The 22141-nt window shown below is 45.3% G+C and overlaps 2 protein-coding genes across 5 annotated transcripts in view; one reads left to right on the top strand and one right to left on the bottom strand.

Annotated features, from left to right (window-relative positions):
- Positions 1–22141, bottom strand: part of DPYSL2 (dihydropyrimidinase like 2) — an 85775-nt gene that overhangs the window by 38788 nt on the left and 24846 nt on the right. For 2 of the 4 annotated variants that reach the window (XM_081890952.1, XM_081890951.1), the window contains exons 1-3: positions 18481–18911; positions 8159–8247; positions 4954–5138 (exon numbers count right to left, since the gene is read on the bottom strand). In XM_081890952.1, the coding sequence (XP_081747078.1) occupies positions 4954–5138; positions 8159–8247; positions 18481–18519 (313 nt within the window). In that variant the 5' untranslated portion in view covers positions 18520–18911. Of the gene's footprint in view, positions 1–4953; positions 5139–8158; positions 8248–18480; positions 18912–22141 lie in introns of those variants that run through there. The other 2 variants (XM_081890949.1, XM_081890950.1) reach the window with 1 other exon arrangement.
- Positions 1–22141, top strand: part of LOC309358198 (claudin-34-like) — a 100792-nt gene that overhangs the window by 75029 nt on the left and 3622 nt on the right. The gene's annotated exons all lie outside the window — the stretch shown is intronic.

The following is a 22141-nucleotide window of genomic DNA, read 5'->3' as shown; positions in this document are numbered from 1 at the left end:
TTCAGATAAGTAAAAGTGCAATTATTAAAGTGTTTTCATCCCTCAGGCAATAAAAAATAAATGTGGTTATATAACACACTTACAAATGTAAATCAAATTAAGTTAAATAATTAATGTTTTAAAGTGTGTCAGGGCAGACCAAAAAAATACTTTGGTGCCAGAGGTGAAAAGAGTATCCAGTTTCAATTCTTTCCCATTTGAACAACATGCGATTATTATGAATTTTGTAGAAAAGCAACTAACTCAAGACAATGCCCATAGGACACCAAAACATTGACCTAAATCCAAAAAAAAAAAAAAAAAAGACCAGGATCAGCATCAAACTCAGCATTTACCATATTGGCCTGAATACAAGCCACAGGTTTTTTTTTCAAATTTTGAACGTGAAAAGTTAAAGTAAGGCTTATATTCAGGACCATATGCCGCAGCACAGCCCCCCACGGAAGCAGCCCAGGAGCGCAGCCACCGGCTGCTTCAAAGCCTCCCCTGAGCTGTTGGAATGAAGGGAGGAGTCATGCCGCTTTGCCAGCAGCCTCCCCCTTTGTTCCAACGGCCCCCAGAGAGCAGTCTGAGAGCGTGGGGCAAAGGCACACAGCCCGCCTGCTGCCCCAAAGCCTCCCTCGAGCCGCTGGAGATAGAGGGGAAGTGGGGGAAGGCCGCTGGCAAAGTGGAGCGACTCCCTTCCACAGGGGGCAGCCCGGGCACATAGGGCAATGGTGCGCAGCCCACCTGCCGTTCCCAAGCCTCCCCAGAGCTGCCGTAAAGAAGGGGGAAGGTGGGAAGGCCGCTGACAAAGCGGTGCAGCTCCCCCTCCCCAGAGAGCAGCCCGGGAGAGCGGGAAAATAGTGTGCGGCTTATATTTGGGGCTTTCCCCCCCCCTCCAATTTTAAAGGTGCGGCTTCTATTCGGGTGCGGCCTATATTCGGGCCAATATGGTAAATCTAAGCAACCCTGGAATAATGAAAATAGGGGTGCAAACCTTAGTTACAGTTTGTCACTTGTCTGGTGCAAAGCAAACTAAGCCCAGGTTTGAACATAACCCTAAACCAAACCATGGCTTAGCTCCAGGTAGCATGGCAGCGATAAGGAGAGGGAAATAAGTTCTGCAGCCATGGCCTTTACTCCAAAAACCCCCAGTTGCTCAATCCTGCTATGTCAAGGTTTGGCTTAGCACGATGTGTGAACCAGGCCACAGAACGTCAACAGATTATTTTGCTTGAAGCTGATGAAAGGAAGAGTTTGCCAGCTTGAATTTTCAAAGCAACAGAGCTTGAATTCAGATCACCTTACCCCATATGTGCCCAGTCCACTGCTTGTATCTGTATACTGGCACTGTTACAGGTGCCACAGTTGTAAGAAATCAATCTTTTAAATGTGGCAGCACCCACACTTTGGAAGTCCCTGCCTATTGACATCATTGTACTCTTTTCAGCACCTTCTTAAAACATTTCTGTTCAGGCTAGCCTGTGCAGACACATAAAGGTTGACATGTTTTAATCCTTTTTATTAATAATTAAAATTATCTTTAATTTTGATCTTAAATGTTTTTAGTGATAATTGTAATATTCCTTGTAAAACTTTATAGGTCTTATTACAATCAAGCAACATATACATTCTGTTAAATTATTACGTAGTGGGAAGTCAGATTTAAGTTTCTACAGGAAAAATAAAAGATTCTAATTCATGCCTATATATACACACACCCCTCAAATAATGTAAACTATACACATTTTTATTTAACACTGGAATTAAATTAGGATTGTAACAATTTTAAGATTCATTAAAACAGAGCTATATTTTATGTGCCCGTGATGGAGCAAAGTATAAAATAGAAAAGGGAAGGGAAATCTGCAAATCTGCGTATGTTTGCCCAGTATCCCTGATTCATTCCAAATTCTGCAGAAATACATATCCTATGATATTTTGCAAGTAACCAAAGGAAACACAATTGATTTTGTTTCCCCACATTTTTCAAAGGTGGAGTCTTTTGAATCTCTGTGTACCTGGAAGGCATAAGTATCACCATATCACCATGTGCAAAGTGTCAACTTATGGATCACACCTCTGAATCTGCTAGAGAAATTCAACTGTCTACCAGCTTCTGTCTCACATTACATTTTTTCCCTATATAGTGTCCAGAGGCACAGGAGCCTGGAAGCCCATAAATAATAACATATGGCCTAAAAGAAACCTACAGTAAATGGGCAAGTAGCGTTCAAAAGCCAGCAGCCAAAACAGAGGTCTTGCCCTGCAGCGCTTGGACTACAAATCCCATCAGCCCCAGCAAGCATTGTTCAGGGTTGATAGGAGCCATAGTTCAGTGACAGCCAGAAGAAAGCTGGTCATGGTGAGCAAACAGTTGCTCGGTTGTTAGTGTAGCAAATGGTTGATCCCCATTTCAGGTCTGGAGGAAAACCATGAAAATATGAGTAAATAATCATATATATCAGGCTAGGAACCAATACCTAGGAACCTGGAGGGGTCTCTTTATAGGCCAGGGGTATGCAATGTGGACGCGGGTGGCGCTGTGGGTTAAACCACAGAGCCTAGGACTTGCCGATCAGAAGGTCGGCGGTTCAAATCACCGCAACGGGGTGAGCTCCCGCTGCTCGTTCCCTGCTCCTGCCAACCTAGCAGTTCGAAAGCACGTCAAAGTGCAAGCAGATAATAGGTACCACTCCGGTGGGAAGATAAATGGCATTTCCCTGTGCTGCTCTGGTTCGCCAGAAGCGGCTTAGTCATGCTGGCCACATGACCCGGAAGTTGTATGCCAGCTCCCTTGGCCAATAAAGCGAGATGAGCGCCCCAACCCCAGAGTCGGTCATGACTGAACCTAATGGTCAGTGGTCCCTTTATCCTTTACTTTTATGCAATGTGGTGTCGCTGGACTACAACCTCCATCAACCCCAGTAATCATGGTCAATGATCAGGGATGGCGGCAGCTGCAGTTGAGCAACATCTGAAGGGCACCATATTGGCTCTACTTAGTATACACGACGTCTGACTACAGTGAGGCTCACATGACTGAGCCACACACACACGCCAGCTGCCTTTCCCTTCTTGACACAGCAAATGTGTATGGGGTGGGGGGAGTACAAAACCCTTCCCCCAGCAAGTCTACCCAGACATATAATTTAGTTATGTATAGTTATTTTAAATTTTGTGATGATTTTATCTGTGTTACTATTGAGAGTATTTTAGATTGTTTCTGAATTAATAAGTGGGACACATGGGCATCGGGGGGGGGGGTGTACAAGGGTGCCAGACCCCACCGCCAACCCTGAAACTATTATCCCCAGATTTTCATTTCAAATGAATAATGTTCTAGTATTCTGTAGAACCAGAGATACCAAAGAAAATGTATAGGCTCTGCTCGTCTCTAATTGCAAAGGCAAGTGAATGCTGCAAATCAGTACATCTGGGTCAACCCGAGGTCCTGTTTGTGAGGAAGAGGTCATGCGCATACAGCCCTTTCTAATTAATGCTTTCCAATTAACGCTGAATTAGCAGCTGCTAGCGGTGTGGCTAGTGGGTACTTTGATATCTGGGGTCATGAACAGCAGTCTCACTCTTCTCAATGTCTCATCTTCCAGTGTAAATATGCACTGGAACAGCTGCACAGATTGGTACAGTCACTTTCAACTCAAGCTCTTTCCATTCATACCTATGGCAGCAGAGTCGGTGGGTGAGCATTTATTTCCCAGTTACAGATAGGTAGCCGTGTTGGTCTGCCATAGTCAAAACAAAACAAAATTCCTTCCAGTAGCACCTTAAAGACCAACTAAGTTAGTTCTTGGTATGAGCTTTCATGTGCATGCACACTTCTTCAGATCTGAAGAAGTGTGCATGCACACGAAAGTTCATACCAAGAACTAACTTAGTTGGTCTTTAAGGTGCTACTGGAAGGAATTTATTTCCCAGTTAGCTGCATAGTGTCTTGGGTCTGGCACTGACAGCCAGTGACCCCCTTTGAAGTTAGGGAAATAATCTGTGACAAGGTTGGAGGGAGCACAGTGTGACTTCTGCCTCTTCCTGGGCATTCCTTGGAACTTTTTATAGACCTGGAGTTGAGGAGCCATGGAAGGTGGCTTAGGAACAGTGAATAATATCAGTCTGACTTGAAATGTCTGGATATAACATGCATTGGGTTAACCAATAAATTTTTACTTGACTTGAAAGATTTGTAAAGTCTGCCCTAAGTGTGGCTGTTCTCTGCTCAGCAAAATCATAGGTTTCCCATAAGGAAGTTCTGCAAATGACAGAGCTGCCTCTTCTTTAATGGATGGGCTGTAATCTTCCCCCTAAGTAAAAGTGACTGCAAACACAACCTGAATCTGCAAATAAAGTTCTCTGATGCCTTCCCAGTAAAATGTGCAAGAGAAACTGTCACCTGCCAGTTGCTGTAGGACTAAAACTCCTTATCATCATCATCATCATCAGGTCCCAGAGCGGTTACAACATAAAATCACAATATAAATACAATCCCTGACCACTGGCCATGATGGCTATCAAGCTCAATGTGAACTTGAGCAGAGTCTTGGAGTATTTTCTGTTGGTAGCCTTTTTTACACTATAAAATCAATTTCATGCCCAGTTTCCATTGATCACACCCCTTTATTGATATTTGTAGCTTGTTTCAACCAGAGCCTTTTCCTCATTTGTCCTGGAACCAGCTTGCGTTCTCTCTCTTATTACAGTGGTACCTTGGGTTAAGAACTTAATTCGTTCTGGAGGTCTGTTCTTAAGCTGAAACTGTTCTTAACCTGAGGTACCACTTTAGCTAATGGGGCCAAACAATTTCTGTTCTCCTCCTGAAGCAAGGTTCTTAACCCGAGGTACTATTTCTGGGTTAGCGGAGTCTGTAACCTGAAGCGTCTGTAACCCAAGGTACCACTGTACAAGTACTGGTGTTAAGCCTATTACATTTATATTTGATAGAGAGCAAGGTCTTACTGATCATAGTGGTGCCTCCAGCCAGGGCTGCTTTTGTTCCTTGGAAGAAGTCATCAGAAGAGGTCATTCCCTGCTCAGGCATCTGGAAGCGAGTGTGGACATCAATTCCTCCAGGGATCACCATCCGCCCATGAGCTTCAATGGTTTTCACTCCCCCTGGCACAATCAGGTTCTCTCCAATTTGTCTGAGAAGAGACCATTTGTGCAGAGTCATACAAAATGCCATAACCACATGGACAGAGTCAAGCATATGCTGCCTTTAGACCTCCAGGTATAGGGTGCTATATAAATTCAATAAATAATAAACTTTCATCAGGTGTCCCTCCAATCGTATTTCTAGAACTTTCCAGCAATGCAACTTCTGTGCTGTAACATGAACAGAAGCAGGCTTGAGACTGAAAAAAGTGGTATATAATCAGATTCTTTTTTTCCACCTCTGCTTTGCCATCATTCTCATCACCCAACAGGAATGTTTGCATTCGTGGCTACACAAAACCAAAAGAGAGGTTGTGTTTGCTTTTCTATAAACTATAGGAGTTGCAACATGGTATACAGTATTATTGAAGCTCTGTGGGATCTAAATTCTACAAAAACACATCCGTTCCTCAATAGGACAAAAAAAGCAAGACACATGAAGGCCTTGGTAACAAGCGACTAATAAATGTAAGAAATAATCATTGTTGCAGTTAAATAATGTGTTTTGTTTGCTTTGGTTGAGATCAGAGAAATGTGTGTGCGCAGGAGCCGTTCATTTAGCAGACTGTAGTTACTGTACAAATATAACAATCACATTCACTGCCCCGCCCACTTTTTCCTCTGGCCCCACCCACCACTGTCATGTAGTCCCTGAAAGGTTCCCTAGGAGGTAATGTGGCCCCCAGGCCCCCGGATATAGGAGAAACTTAGAACTTTCTGAAAATGACTTGAAACTTTTCAGGTCTTTTCATCCAAGAAGCATATTAAACCTACCTAGGCAGTTGCTACCAAACTTCTGCTGTGAACTAATTTGCTCATATTTTAAAGTTGTTGTTGTTGTGTGTGTGTTTGTGTGTGATAATATAATTACATGTCTGTCACTGACTACTCTTACTTTAAATTCTGAGTAAAAGAACAGATGTGTTGAACACATAGCCAAGATGTGTATCCATGTTCCCTCCTTTCTCCCACGCAAAGAAAATTTTATTCCAAGGAAGTCTGGAACATGTTTTTATTATGTCAGAAAGTATGTGCTGGAAGAAACTCTCTTAAAACCTGGATCCGACATTGTCAGAATCGCCCTGCTGGATCCAATGGATTTGAGGTGGGGCTCCCAGCCCTACTTCAACACTGCCATCCTATGCATGCTTAATCACAAGTAAGTCCCACTGAGCTTAATGTAAGTGTGCACCAGATTGTAGCCTAAAAAGCTTGTTCCGCTGACAACCTATAGCTCAGAAACTAAAGTAGGCAAAGCTACTGTCGATTAGGGGATGAGTTTGCAGATAACACTATAGAACAAAATTATGGACACTGAAGCCAAAAATGCTTAGGAGAAAGGGAAACACCCCAAAGCACACTCAGAGCAGTAGGAAGGGATCAGAGTGGCACAGCAAATGCTTTCCACACAAAGACTTTCAGATTCAGTTGCTAGCATCTCCAGTTAAAGAAACCTTCCTGCAACTTGGTGCCTCCACATATGTTGAGAACAACAATTCCCATCAGCCCCAGTCAGAACAACCACACTCTCTGGCACCAGGTTGGAGAAGGACAAATTAAAGGAGTTCTGGGAACAAGTGATGGGAAACAGTCTGCCCAAGATCCTAAAGAAAACTTCTCCAACCCCTGGTCCCCAGACTCCAGTGAACTGCAGACTCCACTACCCCCAACCTTTGCACATGCTGGCTGAGGACAATGGGGTTGTATCCCAACAACTCAAGGTTGAATGAAGGCTACTCTAGAGCTTCAGCTGATGGATCGGGACCTACCACCAGGCTACAGCTTAATCCAAGGTGGGTCACATTCAAGAATATGGTAAAAAAATTAAAAAAAGTAAGAAATGAGTCCTCAAATGAGAGAGAAATGTTGGGAGAGATGCCACCTCAGCTAGAACACCAAGAGTCAGATACTGGACAGCTCACCAAGGTGTTATGCCCTTTCTCTCTCTCCACTTCCCTAAAGGCAAGGTGGTTCTTAGGTAGCTTCTTAGGAGAATGGAACCCTATTGTCACGGCCACCCAGGACGGGTCCCAGCTCACCAGAGACCTCACTCCGTTGCAGTTTATTTACAGGAAAAGTTTATTGAAGATTTCTGCTTCTCGTACAGTTCAGCATTGTGGCCGTACGTCTGTCACGTTAGACCGCTGAAGTCCCCTCTGACTCCTCCCCTCTTCCACACCAACTTAATAGCCTGGCTCTAGACCACCTCTTCCTCTCCTTTCTTTTCCGCAGGGTCTTCCTGCCCCCCTGGGTTCCCTCTCTCCGTGACTCGCCTGAGGCTGAATCCTCTGCCGCCTCTTCCCCCCTCCTTCTGGCTTTAGGGCCGGGCTCCTCCCCTGAGCTCTCTCCACTTCCGCGCGCCTCTACGTTTGAACTTGGCGCGCGTACGTTGCTGCTGACCTTTCTTTCGACCGCTACACCACCCCTTGTTCTGCTCTCCACCCTTTCCGGCTGAACACCTTGCTCCAACCCCCTTTCTCTGTTCTCTCCTAATCCTGCTCCCTCCGAGAGGCTGACGACTCCACCCCCTTTTCTCCGTTCCGGCTGAGACGCCTCTTGCTGCGTCTGTCTTCCACTGGGCTCCTCTCCGCTTCTCCCTTCTCCTCCCTTTTGCTTGATTAAGGTAACCCCCTTTTGAGAATCCTCTGACTCGCTGCTCAGACTCGTGGATTCCCTCAGAATTCCGTCATCTTCTTCCTCATCCTTCTGCCCCTCCTCCCACTCGCTCTCCGTCTCCTCTGTCATCTCCTCCTCTCTCCCAGAAACCCTGACACCTATGCCCAGTTTTTAGACAACCCCAGAAAGCTGCCAGCTTTATATGGTTCAGAACCCAATTATCTAACGAATTACTCTCCCAACATAAACCTACCCAGACCCTACGATCACCAGCTAAGGTTTTAAAAACAAAAACACAAAAGCCTTGCTGAGTTGTCCTCTGCGATTTCTTTTATGAGATTTTACATTTCTGATAATGCAACCCCACTCCAAAAAAATATTACTAGGTACTTACTTTATCAAGCCATCTTCCATGTAAATGTCTGCATAGAAAGACTGGTCATCGTTAACAATTTTACCACCCTTGATCAAAAGACGATCACTCTGAAACAAAGAGACATCAAACAATATTTAATTATGGGAAGACAAGGGTACAGTGCCAGATTAAAAAGCTGCGGCAGGATCTCTCTTTGAATTATTCAAAGGCTGTTTCATATAAACAAGTCAGCTACAACACTTTCAACTGGAAAGATGAAATGATGCTTCAGAACCACAGAACCTTTCGTCAATGTGACAACTGAAAAACAGTAAAAATTAGGTTACACAGACAGAGTTTGTATATCTGTTTATTAAGCAGCATCCACCACCAATTAAAGTCTTTCCAAGATTTGGCTACAGCAGAGCAACATGCTTATTTTTAATTTAGCTGCAAGCTTAGCTGCCTAAAGACACCATAGAGGTTACTTCACTTGGGTTTGTACTGAGTCAACGGCAAGTAAGGAAACTGACCAAAAGTCTGTTGCCATGGGATTTCCAACACAAACAAGTCCTTTCAGCTCAGTGCTAGAAAGGTTTCAATTCAGGAGATATTTTCTCCCCTCTTATGCAGCTACTGTAAAGTCCAACGAAAACACATCTACAGTCACAAGTTAAGCAGGAGAAGGGAGGGGCAGGGAAGCTGAAAGCCAGAGTGACTACATTTCAACCAGATCAAAATGTTTTAATAGTAGAAACAGAAGCATTTATCCTGCACTAGTATTGAAGCCAACACACCCCACACTGAAACCAGTGTGTTTAAGGAAGACATGTTTATTTGCATCCTGTCCACTGTAGATGGCAAGCACGTGACCCTCCAGATCTGTGGCAGTGAACCACTGGTTCACAGGCCTCCCCTTATGTCTTTTGAGGCTGTTTCGCTCAAGCCACGCCCATCTATTTCAAGTGTGAGTAGGAATGGTGGAACCTGTCAGTTTTGATTTTTCTGAGGACTCAGCTAAAGGTAAAGTAAACCCCTGACCATTAGGTCCAGTCATGGCCGACTCTGGGGTTGCGGCGCTCATCTCGCTATATTGGCCGAGGGAGCCAGCGTACAGTTTCATGTGGCCAGCAGGACTAAGCCGCTTCTGGCGAAACCAGAGCAACTCACGGAAACGCCGTTTACCTTCCCGCCGGAGCGGTACCTATTTATCTACTTGCACTTTTATGTGCTTTCGAACTGCTAGGTTGGCAGGAGCAGGGACCAAGCAACGGGAGCTCACCCCGTCGCAGGGATTCGAACCACCGACCTTCTGATCGGCAAGTCCTACGCTCTGTGGTTTAACCCACAGGTGCCATACAGCTGCAAATAAACCGTTTAAAATGTGTTTTAAGTGCAATATGCAATGTGACACTAGATGGCATTGGTGAGCCTTATGGAAAATTCAATGTGTTTTTAAAAACGCTTTTAAAAAGCATTTTCAGAACGGTTTTTATATGTGTTTAGATTCCACCTGAATTTCTCCTTTTTTTCAGTCTTAAGTGCAGTTCACCACATTTCTATGTCAGTTTAGTTTTTTTTTTATAAAAAGAATATCCATGAAAACTCATCAGCATTGTAGTGCTATTTTAGCCAGACAGACACATTTTTATGCAATTTTGCATAATACAGACATTTTTGCAAAGCAATTTCCCATAATAGGATGCACTTTTCTACACACACACAAAAATGCATTTTTATGCACACTTTCCCCCAGTGTATGCATTTTTGTACTCATTCCTGGGCTAGAGAATTGCATTGCAAAATGTGGGGAAATGCCGATTTTGATGGATGACTATGTTTCAGTGTTCGTGTTGTTTCAGAAAGTGCAAATTAGGTAGATTCACCTTTAAATGTGAATGGAATCAAATTTCTCAGGGAAACCCAATCAGGGAAACCAAATAAAAGAGTTTGCAAGGACTGGCAATCACTTGGCCACAATTTCAAACAGTGCATGCAAAAATGAGTCACCTTCCCTGCCCGGTTGTCAGAACTTCCAATTCCTCCACCCTTGCTGGACTCCCAACCCTTATCAGCCCCAGCTAGCATGCCCAATGGCCAGGGACAGTAAAAGCTGCGTATCGCGCGCACACACACACATTGTGATTTGCAATATATCACCATGTCAAATATTATGAAACCATTGTCATGATGTGGACTTCCAAACAATTTTGGACGTTCTATCAATATGTCACCCATCCCTACCAGTCACCACAGCCAACCATCCAGTTCCGCTCTGCCTTAATGGAGGCAGCCCCACAACAGCAGGAGATTGTAGGCAAAGGAAAAGCAAGAATGACTGAGGGTAAATCATCCTTGCACATTCCCTCCAGGGATGGGGGGAACTGGCTTCACTCGCAGTTTATCTTGGCGCCTGGCTCTCGCTCCTGCATCGAATGTGGAGGGCAGGGAGGCGCTGAGTATAAAACCACTTTGCCTGATGAAAACCCTTCAATGCCACTATTAAGAAGCTGAGGTTCTCCTATTAATTAGAGCTTCATTGGAATAAAGTACTGGAAGAGAAGAAATCACAAACTGCGGAACAAACCAACTGCAAGGACTTCAAGGTTTGAATTTGAGATAAGACTTCATTCAGTGCAAAAGACAGTGGGAGGGGAAGGGGAGCCTACGGTTTCTCTATTTTGGGAGGGAAGCTCTATTTTGCAAAAGGTTTGCGATGGAAACTTAGAGCTGACTCTTCCCCATCCTTTATTATCTATGAAGTGAACAGAGTAATGCTAAGAGGACTTGGAATTTAATTTAATTGGAAAGATATATCTTCAGCTGGAAGGAAGGATGAAAAGAGTCTGTGAGCTGCCAAGGAACTGATAAGGTTCTTTATTGAGTCATCTGCAGTCTGATAGACCACTCTTTTTCCCAGACTGAGGGGGGAAATGGTGTCAACAGTTTATTTACTGGGACAGAGCGACTTTGCAGCTGTTGTTAAAGTTCTCAGTGCAAAGCAATGACGAACCAGACAAAGCGATGGAGAAATTTCTGGAATAACAATGAGATGATGGATAATAGCAACAATTGGGGGAAAGAAAGACATAACATCTTACAAGGACAGGACGAAACACCATGGACAGAATAATTGCCACACACAGGAAGAACAAGGATATAGTTTGAGTTCCTCACTTAAAGTTTTATACAGTAAATAATTTAATGTGTCAGCAGGAATGGAAGTTATTAATATTGCAGTTGCTGTATAACGGATTATTATGACTGGAATGTACTTAAAATAAATAAGATTTTGGAATGCAGAAATAAAGAAAATTATGAAATCATCAAATCTAGCACACGGGGGGGCTACTTTAACTAAATTATATAATTTGCTACTTGAATGGTTGGTATTAATAATTGTATTATAAGTTGGTATTGTTATAATGAGGCTGTTATTGGACTGTAATTAAAAACTAATTAAAAAATTATTATTTTAAAAACCCATCAAGGATGATCGCAGCTGCAGTCTAAAACAACTGGTGAGCACCAAGCTGATCCAGTCCCTTTGATTTAGCATCTCTAATAATGGATCCCAAAAATAAAACAGCATACTAATGTGCAACAAACATTGTGGCCATTAATTGCTCCCAGCATCTTAAAAATGAAGAGACTAAACTCAACTGCTTTTAAAGGAAGAAAGAAGCAACCGTGCAGATTAATTGTCTTTGCTGAGAAACTAATAGCTGCACAACAGGCGATCAAGCGAACAGCAACACAAAGCAGGCTGGTTAAAATAAATGCTCATGTGCAAGGTTCAAGCAACTATTACAATCCGAACCTAGGCATGTTTACTGGGAAGTTGTGCTGTCGTTCTAAAGGTTTGCTTTGTTTCTTTTTACAGTAAAGCGGTATATACATTTTGTTGAATAAGTACATAAAATAAAACGTTTTTCCACTTCAGTTTTCAAGGCTTAGGCTCAAGAAGCACGCATGGAATTGCAACTTTGAAAGAATGCAAGGTTTTTGCAGATGTTCTAGCTCCCCTGTTGGAGGCAGCATGCCTCTAATTACCAGTCGCTGGAATCACAAGAGGGGAGTGTGTTGTTGTGCTCACGTCCTGATGGTGGGCTTCCCATGGCCACCTGGCTGGCCACTGTGGGAGCAGGATGCTGGCCTAGATGGGCCTCTGGCTGGATCCAGCAGGCTCTTCTTCAGTTCTTAGACACGCCCCCCCCCCCATGTCCAATCCTTAGTCTTACCAAAGAAACTGTCTATTCCTAACAGAGAAACAGTATAAGCTGCCTCCATGGAAGCTGGCCGCCTTACAATGAGCTATGCTTCCAAGAGATATTAGAAGAGGAGTGTGACAGACAGCTGAGCCAGACCAGAGTCCGGTGATGCAGTGCCTTGCAATTCCACCAGAGGCTGGAGCATCTCTCCGATTGCTACCAAGACAGCTGGTCAGAGGGAAGTGGAGCAGCACTTTGGGAGAGAAAATAAAAAGAGCCGTTTCTGAGGGAGGGTTCAGATAGAGTAGGCTGAAGAGAGAGCAAGTGGAAGAGGAGGAGAGTTGGTTCGGATCTATGCGTGCAACATCCACTCTGAGGAAATTATCTGTAGCCAGAGAAGGAAGCCTCTGACCTTAGATAGAAAAATACTGTCTTGGGAGAGTATTCAGATGGGAGTTAACTGGAGGGCTGAGTTAGAGAAGTAGAAGCTGTGAGGATACCGTCTCCTTGAGTCCCATGTCAGTCAGGAGGAGAGAGATCTTCTAGAATGAAAAGACTCCCAAACCAGTTAAGAGGGGTGTAGTGATCCGCTGAGTCTGTTATACTGCTGGAAGTACCTCAGGAGTGGGATTGAGAAAAGGTTGGAAACTGACAGAAAGTTCCACCTTGTTTAAGAACCAATGTATTAAGCTGTAACAGCTACACAACAACTAAGTTAAAAACTGAAGCAAAATAACTGGAAATAGGCTGAGCATTTACCATCTAGTCTAGAAACCTGTAACATCTAAATGAGGAGTAATAACTGAATTAAGCAACTGTGTGTTTACTACCTTGTTTAGAAGCCAGTAACACCTACTAGGTTTAGTATAATGATTAATAAGTTGACTGTTTCCTGAAAGACCTTTATCAGCTGACACATCCTGTATTTTATCAATTTTGTTCTGTATAATAATTTTATTATTTGCTCAACTTCTGCCTGAGTCTCCAAGGATCTAGGTTTACCCTCACTCGAAAACCAAAAGATAACCCATGGTGGTTATACAGAGCAGTGTTTCCCAACCCTGGGTCTCCAGCGGCTTTTGGACTACAGTTCCCATCATTCCTGACCACTGGTCTTGCTAGCTAGGGATGATGGGAGTTGTAGTGCAAAACCAGCTGGAGACCCAAGGTTGGGAAACACTGATATAGAGAATATTTAGGTGGGATCTGCTGCAATCGGTAGCCAGAGTGGTAGGATCAACTACAAGGAGTAAACCCAGTTCCTTGGCATTGGCCTAATCATACCTCCCAGCCTATGGTTTTAGGCTAGGAACAACATAAAAATTGATACCCCAGAGGCGGTAAAAACCTTACTCTACTTTAAAGCAAGTTTTCACAACTAGTCACAAGAGCAAGAAATCACATGCCTTATTCCAATCAAACTGGGACCTCTTCCTCCGTCCTCTCGGCACAGTGGTGATCTTATGGTCAAGAGTCACATGACTAGCTACTGTCCATCTTATGTATTTATCAAAACAAAATTCTTATCTCTTGATCTTCAATCATCATTCCACAACATCAAAACAATCTGAAGTCATTGTTAAAACCATAAAAATGCCACAGGCAGAACTTTGTGGGTATCATTAACACCATGTGCCAAAGGCCTGGGGGAGGGGCAGAAGCAAGCCTTTAACTGGCCCTTAAAAGACAGTCGTGTTAGAGACACACGCAATATTCACAGGGAGGGAGTTCCACATCTGGGGACCACCACTGTAGATAGTGGGCTGTATTTGCCAAGAACACAGAGCATCATCTGGAGGGACACAGGTTACTCACTCTTGCTGCAGATGGGTTGTCAGTCTATGGAGCAGGTGGAAAATGCAATAGGCATGGCACAAAATGCAAGAAACCGCAGGTCTCTTTTCAGCAGAGATTCAGGCCCCATCTGCATTTAAGGCAGTATCTCACCACTTTAAACTATCATGGTTTCCCCCCAAGAATCCTGAGAACTGTAGTTTATTAAGGGTGTTGAGAGTTGTTAAAGGTAAAGGTACCCCTGCCCGTACGGGCCAGTCTTGCCAGACTCTAGGGTCGTGCGCCCATCTCACTTAAAGAGGCCAGCGCTGTCTGCAGACACTTCCGGGTCACGTGGCCAGAGTGACGAAGCTGCTCTGGCGAGCCAGCGCAGCACATGGAAACGCCGTTTACCTTCCCGCTGATAAGCGGTCCCTTATTTATCTACTTGCACCCGGGGGTGCTTTCAAACTGCTAGGTTGGCAGGCGCTGGGACCGAGCAATGGGAGCGCACCCCGCCGCGGGGATTCGAACTGCCGACCTGACGATCGGCAAGTCCTAGGCGCTGAGGTTTTACCCACAGTGCCACCCGCGTCCCAAGAGAGTTGTTAGGAGAGCCCTATTCCCCACACAGAGCTACAATTCCCAGTTACCTGGGAAGAGGGATTGTTAAACCACTCTCAGAACTGTAGCTTTGTCAGGGGGGTAGGGAACACATATTCAAGCACCACCTCAGCCCCTATTACAGTGCAGATATGGCCTCAGACACACACATTTGAATCCATCTTCAACTTTGCACTGTAACTTGCTCTGAAAGCAGTGTTAGAAACTGGGATAGAAAAGCTAGGAGCCAAATGACTTCTGGGACCTGGGTTGTGGGCACCAAAACAGAATGTCTAGTCACCACGGGGGAGGGGGCTGGCAACACTTTTTATTTATTAATTTGATAAGCATGAATTAATACACATTTCACATAAGTGACACATTGTTAATATCACATTTTTAGCAGAAATTGTTAATTCATGCTTAATTTGGTGTTTACAATAAAATATTGGTACCATATTTCAGTTTTCAAAACACTCTACTCTTCGTTGTTAAACCCCTTAACATATTGTCTATCCTTAACATATACGGTACTTCGTGGTTTCAAAGCACATATATTTTAGTAATTATTGAGTGTCACTCAGGCGCAAAAAATGGCACCCAGACTTTTGGAAGTGCTCACAAATGGAGAATAAGTGCAAAATGCACCTGGCACCCTGTCTGCAAGTCAAAGAAGACATCTGAAATGTTCCGTGGTGGCAACCTCTTATACACTAAACTTGGATTCCCAACACTTTTGTTAAAAAGACCTGTCATCATCACTGCTAAGCAGCATGATACGTTCACTCCCTGGAATAATCTAGATCTGGTTTTCTAAGGTACACTTACCCACAAACAGGTGCCTATGAAACTCACCAAGATTGACTCTTCTTATGTTCTTATGACTGAGAATCGTAGGAATTGGAGGGGGCCTTCTTTGGCATTTGGAGAAGAGGGCCTGGTAGGCCATTAACAGGAAGTCCAAACCTAGAGCAGAGCAAATTGCCCAGTTTCTGCTTGAAGGCCTTCTGGGAGGGACAGTCCGCTCCCCACCCCATAAATGATTTACCTTTCCTCCAAAATGTTAAACTGAAATCTCACATTATATAGGCCCATATTGTTTGTCCTACCTTCTGGGGCAGCGAAGATGCCATTGGCCGCTTGCGTGTGAAAGCCCTTCAGGTGTTTGAGCTAAAACTGCTCTTCTTCAAGATAAATCAAGCAATTATTCCTTCCAGTAGCACCTTAGAGACCAACTAAGTTTGTTATTGGTATGAGCTTTCGTGTGCATGCACACTTCTGAAGAAGTCCTATGATCCCTCTACAGTGTGGAATACGTGAGCTAAGTCACATCCGTACCATACATTTAAAGAACTCTTATACCAGCTTAACGGTGATGGAGAATCCTGGGAACTGTCATTTGTTAAGAGTGCCAGGAATTGTAGCTCTGTGAGGTCTGTAAATGTATACTGTAGATGTGACCCTAGTTTCTAAAGGATTGGGTTAACTGAAACTTGTCTTGTTTCAAGGGGTTGGGTCACTGGCCTTCAACCAGAGAGTTGCAACCGATAACTAAGCCATGACTTTAGATTAAGTAGATTGCACCAAGAGTGCCACAACTACATTTTGTAAAGAGAAGCATAGAAGACCGGAGAAAGAGCAGAGAAAGAATGTGGAAGAACAAGATAAAAATAAATACATAAAATCAGTACCCATATTGCAAGTTAAGAGTTACAAAATGAACCACAGAGTTGGAAGGTTGAAGGACACTAGTCAAAATGAATTTCAAACCCCATCCAGGCCTAATAATTCCACCCTTCTAATAACTGTTGGATGCAGAAGTGTTGCTCCTGGCAAAATCCACTTCTGTGCAGAGTCACGTGGTCAGTGCTTTTCCATTGTTGTCACTCCATTAACCCTGCAGTTATTCTAGGTTTACACACTGAAACAAACTAGATCAGACTCTTTATACATTTCACCCGTTTATCTTAGAGCACTGTTGTCATTGCAGAAAAAAACAAGTGTACCAAACAGCTGAAGGCCTGAATTGCTATCAGCCTCATGCTAGAGTATAACCTTAATGTCGCTCCAATGTATTTTTTTTAAAGGCTTTAGATTTTAAGAGTCGGTGAGAAAATACCAATTCACTGAAAAGATTCTTTGACACGAGCCATGTTACGTAAAGAGAGAGGGAGGGAGAGACTGCTGTCCAACCCAACATTTTGTTCGGATTCTTAAAAATTTCTTCACAACTCTCAGCTTTAATACTCAAAGAAAAAAGGTTTGGCATGATGAGATGTGCCCCAGTCATGTCTAGCTGTCACTTAAGTAACAGGAAAAAGAAGGAAATTAAGCCTCTTGCTTCTTAGAGCACATTATAGTATTAATTTAAGAAGTGAGCTGCATCTCCTACTAATATATATACTGCAATCGCACCCAACTGTGCTGTGTACATGTTTTGTGCCTCTGCATCTCGAAATCCATGCATGGCAATCAGGTCCTGCAATAATGAACACTAGGACTTTATTATGTAACTGTTCTCGTCTGCCCGCCCCCCTTCGGATTCCCTGCAGGAACGAACATGGGGAGATTCTGACTGACAAAGTGGGGAGAAATCCTTCCAGAAGAGAAATGACTCCTATTTCATCTTGGATAAAGATGGGGAAAGGTGGGTGGACAGGAGAGTGGAAGCATGCTGCAGAGGGCGAGGGTCTCCTGTACCAACCATTTATTCACTTCCTTGCCCACTCCCCATTTTTCCTTGCTGGGGAGGGACAGCAAAGATGAACAGCCAAGCGGCCAGCCCCTTTCTGCTCAAATCACCCAAGCCATCACCGCCATTACTTGCTGCAAGGGGTGGGGTGGGAGGAAAAAGACCTGGATTTGTCTTCCAACCTTCCCCCTACCCGCTCCCATTTGCCTCTTTTGTGTGAATAAAGAGGGCGAAATTGGGGGGAGATCAGGAAAGGGAGGGCGGAGAAGAGAAATTTAAGACACCAGCCAAGCCCACCACTCAACCATTCCCTTCACCAGCACCCAAAAAGGCAGCGGGTGGGGCAGACTTGCCAAAGCTCCCAGCATCGCAACCACCTTCTCAATCCTCGCTTCAAATAGTAGAATTAAAAAGACATTATAATTTTTAAAATACACCCACTGGCTCGCCTGCCACAACCACGACCAGAGGCTACACCTTCAGGTCGACCACCCAACTGCCCACCCTGGCTGCCAAGAGGGTCACCCCATCAGATCCCATTTCTCCACCACCATCCAACAAAGCAGAATGAGTGCGCAAAACTGTATTTTAAAGGAAGAACAAAACAGATCTTCAGGACCGCTAAGGGCAGCTATTCATCATGGGCTTATGAAACAACGTACAGTCACAGAACAACACTCTCTCTCTCTCTTGCCCTTTCTGTGTCCAGTTTTATTATTTCAGGCATGTACACTGAAAAATCTGCAATCGGCTTGTGACTATCCGGGGAGGGCAAGATAAAAGCATCTTTCTGGCGGCCACAAATAACAGAGCGCGGGGGGGGGGGGCTCTTCACGTTTGCATCCGCTACGCAACTTCAAGGCAACCATTGTTCCCCCGCTTGCACCAGGCTTCCCCTCCTTCCCTCCCCATCATGTCCATTATTATTATCATTATCTATATCTCGACGGCGGCATCAAAGGCTTTTTTGAGCGCGCTGCCTGCAGAAGCCTCTCTGCCTTCCCCCCTTAATGCACACACAAAGGGCTTGATCCACATCGCCCTCCCACGCGCCACCCTCGTCGCCACAGCCTGCAACTCACCGTGATGCGTGGAATGTTTTTCTTCCCTTGGTAAGACATCTCGGGGAAACAAAGTCCCACGCAACCTTTCTTAAAAGAAAAATAGTAATAAATAAAACCCCTACTTTCTGCAGATTCTGTTCGTGCACCAAAAAAAGCGCTCGTTTGCTTTAAAAATTGCAATAGTGTTATTCGTATTTTTGAAAAGGGCACGTAAACAGTGCTGCGCTTGTCTTCCTTGCAAGAAATAATATTCAAAAGTACAGATGCAGCATATATATATTTGGAAAGCAAACCGTGCAGCGGTGTCGTTTGCGCACCCGCCCACCCCAAAAAAAAAATCGCAAGGATGAGAAAGGAGCCGCGATCCCCCCGTGCGACGCCTTTTCTTCCCTCTGCTCCAAACCCAGCCCAGTCTCGAGGAGGAGGAGGAGGAGGAGAAGGCGGGAGAGAGAGAGAGAGAAGCCTCTCCGGCAGCAATCAAAGCCCCAGCACAAGGAAGGTGCTGCCGCGCCTGCGCGCCGCGCCACGCCCTGTCCTCCATAGACCAGAGGGGCCGGCCGGCTGCGGGGCCCCGATTGGCTGCAGGCGTCGGCCGCATGCAAATACCGCCCCGCCGCCGTGCAATGGGGAGCGAGCAGAGCGGCAACATGCAAAGTGGCGCAGTGGAGGAGCCAACCGGCAGCGGGCTGCAGCCTCGGCGGGCTCGCCGCGACCTGGAAGGCAGGGCGCGCTAGCGAGGGAGCGGGCAGGACGCCGCCGCCGTTGCCGTCCTTTGGGCTGCAGTGCCAATAAGGAAGCGGCGGGGCGGGGCTTCTCTTTATCTCCTTTGCACGGATGCATCCCAATCCCTGTCCTTCGGGTGATGGCTTTTTTAATAAAATAAAAAATGCTGCAAAGGGAGCCAGTTTTATTTCCGGCTGTACCCTTCAAAGGGTTGCTCCAGTGCCGGTTTCAGTTGCATCCTGGTGCAGCAGGAAGGAGAGAGAGAGAGAATATCCGCAGTCTTGCAGATGAGCTGCTGCTGCTGCTGCCCACGCCCTGTTCTCTGCCAGCCAGACATATACAGAGAGAGGGATAATGCGTATACGCTTTTGATCCCTTGCTGTCCTGGGGAGGAGAGAAGCGGCTTCTGCATTCGCTTGGCTGCATTTGCATTGGCAGCTGCTAACTGCTGGATCAGTTAGTTTGAGGGGAGGGTTGCAAAGGTATTGTTTGGCTTTTTCTGTGAAGCAGGAAATGGCATCCACCCATGAAAGACGTTGGCCATGATGGAGGATGTTAAAAGGAGCTATTTCTTCCCCTTGGTTGATACTAGCTTTACTGGTGCATTTAATTTTAACACTTTCTCCCCATCCCTCCAAAACGTACGTTTGTGCCTCTTCCAAAATAGAAATTGCAGGTTATTGTGAAACGACATACAATTATCCATGAGCATGCTTTCAATCTGCTTTCAGTTTCATGCACAGCCGAGGCATTGTTTTAATTGTTTTGGCTAGTACACTGAGTAAACCTAGGAAAATTTACTATCTAGGTAAATGTTTAGGACCCCTGGATGGTTAAGTCCAGTCAAACTTGACCTTATGGTGCGGAGCTCTTCAGGCTGAGGGAGCCGACGTTTTGTCCACAGACATCTTTCCAGGTCATGTGGTCAGCATGACTAAACTGCTATGGTGCAACAGGACACTGATGAGTGCCAGAGCGCATGGAAACACCATTTGCTTTCCCACCGCAGCAGTACCTATTTATCTACCCGTGCTGGTATGCTTTCAAACTGCCAGGTTGGCAGGAGCACGGACTCAGACAGCCAACCTTCTGATCGGCAAGCATAAGAAGCTCAGTGGTTTAGACCACAGTGCCACCCACTCCCTACTAGTGCCAAGAACAGACCTGGTTCTCACAGTGGCCCACCAGATGCCTGTAGGAAGCCTGCAAATTATCATCATCGTCATCATCATAATGATTTTAAAACAGGGCCCTTCATACTAGTGGTTTTGTTTTTGCTTGCAAGATTCTGCAACATAGTGGTACCATTGGCGGAGGAAGAGGAGTGCGGGGGGAGCACACACCCCCCGGCAGCGCGATCCCGGTGGGGTGCCATCATGGCTGCTCCTGTGCCCCCCACCTGCGCTGGGCACCATGCCCCCACAGGTGATGTGCTACGCCCCCGGGATGCACACCAGCCCTGCCCCCACCTGCTCTCTGTCCCCCCCCCCAATGCCAGAACATGAAGCTCTGCCACTGAGTGGTACATTTATTCTGGAGCTTCTGCACATAATTCTGGTTTATTAGTTGTTCTGTGACATTGACTGATACTACATTATTGCCCTCTGGAGGGGCACTCCCACAAAAGCAAGACAAAAAAATTAACCAGAACATTTGTGGTGTAAAAATTGCAGGAGTTCAGCAGGGAACGGTGGGACATACACTGACTGGACACAAAGTAATAGGTTCGTTCTGAAAGTGTTGCAGACACAAAAAGTATTGAAAATGGGATTACATATAGCTACTCCGATATCTTTATGTGTGCACAATTAAAAAAAAAAAAAGCAGTAAGACACACACACAAACCATGGTTACAGCTTATGGTCTCTTTGGAACAAGGCAAACCATTAGTCTGAGTTCAGACACAACTAAGTCAAACTATGGCTTAATCTCGGGTACCACAGCAGCAGCAAAGCAGCTGCGATTTTTGTCTTGCGTACCTGCACACTTGCTTGCTGATTCTATGGCTCAGCATTACAGGCAGAGACATTACATATTCACCACATCACAAACAGAAGTTTCTCATTTATTTATTTGCAAATTTGTTTTTTGACCCTGCCATTAGACACTGTGCCGGGCAGCTCAGTCACAAGATAACTGGGGAAAAATAAAATACCATTAAAACTCAAGATCAGGTTAAAACCGAATTCCTGTGAGTAGCATTATTATTATATATATATTATTATTATATATACAGTGGCGTAGCGTGGGTTGTCAGCACCCGGGGCAAGGCAAGTAATTTGCACCCCCTAACCTGTGGATTTGCGCCCCCTAACCCTAACCCCCAGATGTTGCACCCGGTGCGGCCGGCCCCCCCTGCACCCCCCACACTACCCCACTGTATATATATATTAACCCCCAATGCTTGTTTAACAAAACCCTGAAGACCCATTAAAGACAAGTCCAACCAGGACTTGTAAAGTAGGGGGTTCCACGATCTGGGGCCTCCCACTTAAAGAAGGCCCATTGGGCCTTTGGGGAACTGCTGGAATCCCAGCACTCCAGCAAAGCCCAACAGCTTATACATCGGTCATCACTGTGTCACCACATGGGCGACAGAGTGCCTACCAGTACCTCCCCATAACACCCACAAGTGGTCTCAGTAAATATCACCTCAGAAACACCGGAGACACTGTTTGCTCTCTCTGCTCAGTTCCTGTTTGCTTTGGCTTATGCCAGCAGCAGCACCCCCAGTGCCCTCCAGCTGGGGCGGCCCAGCTGCAAAGCTGCCCAAGATAGCAAGGCGGGGGAAGCATGTGGGGCGTGGCAGTGTGTGCGGTGTCTGTGTGTTTAACTGTGAGGGAGTGTGTGCCTGTGAGGGAGTGTTGTCCAAGGTAGCGAGGAGGGGAAAGAATGTGCAGGGTAGGGGGTGGCAGTGTGTGTGTGTGGTGTCCGGCTCTCTTTCTCTCCTCCACAA

The sequence above is a fragment of the Podarcis melisellensis genome, assembly GCF_964234715.1.
Source record: "Podarcis melisellensis genome assembly, chromosome: 15".
Classification (NCBI taxonomy): Eukaryota; Metazoa; Chordata; class Lepidosauria; order Squamata; family Lacertidae; genus Podarcis; species Podarcis melisellensis.
The sequence above is the reverse complement of the archived record's forward strand: the minus strand, read 5'-3'. Positions and strand labels throughout refer to the sequence as shown.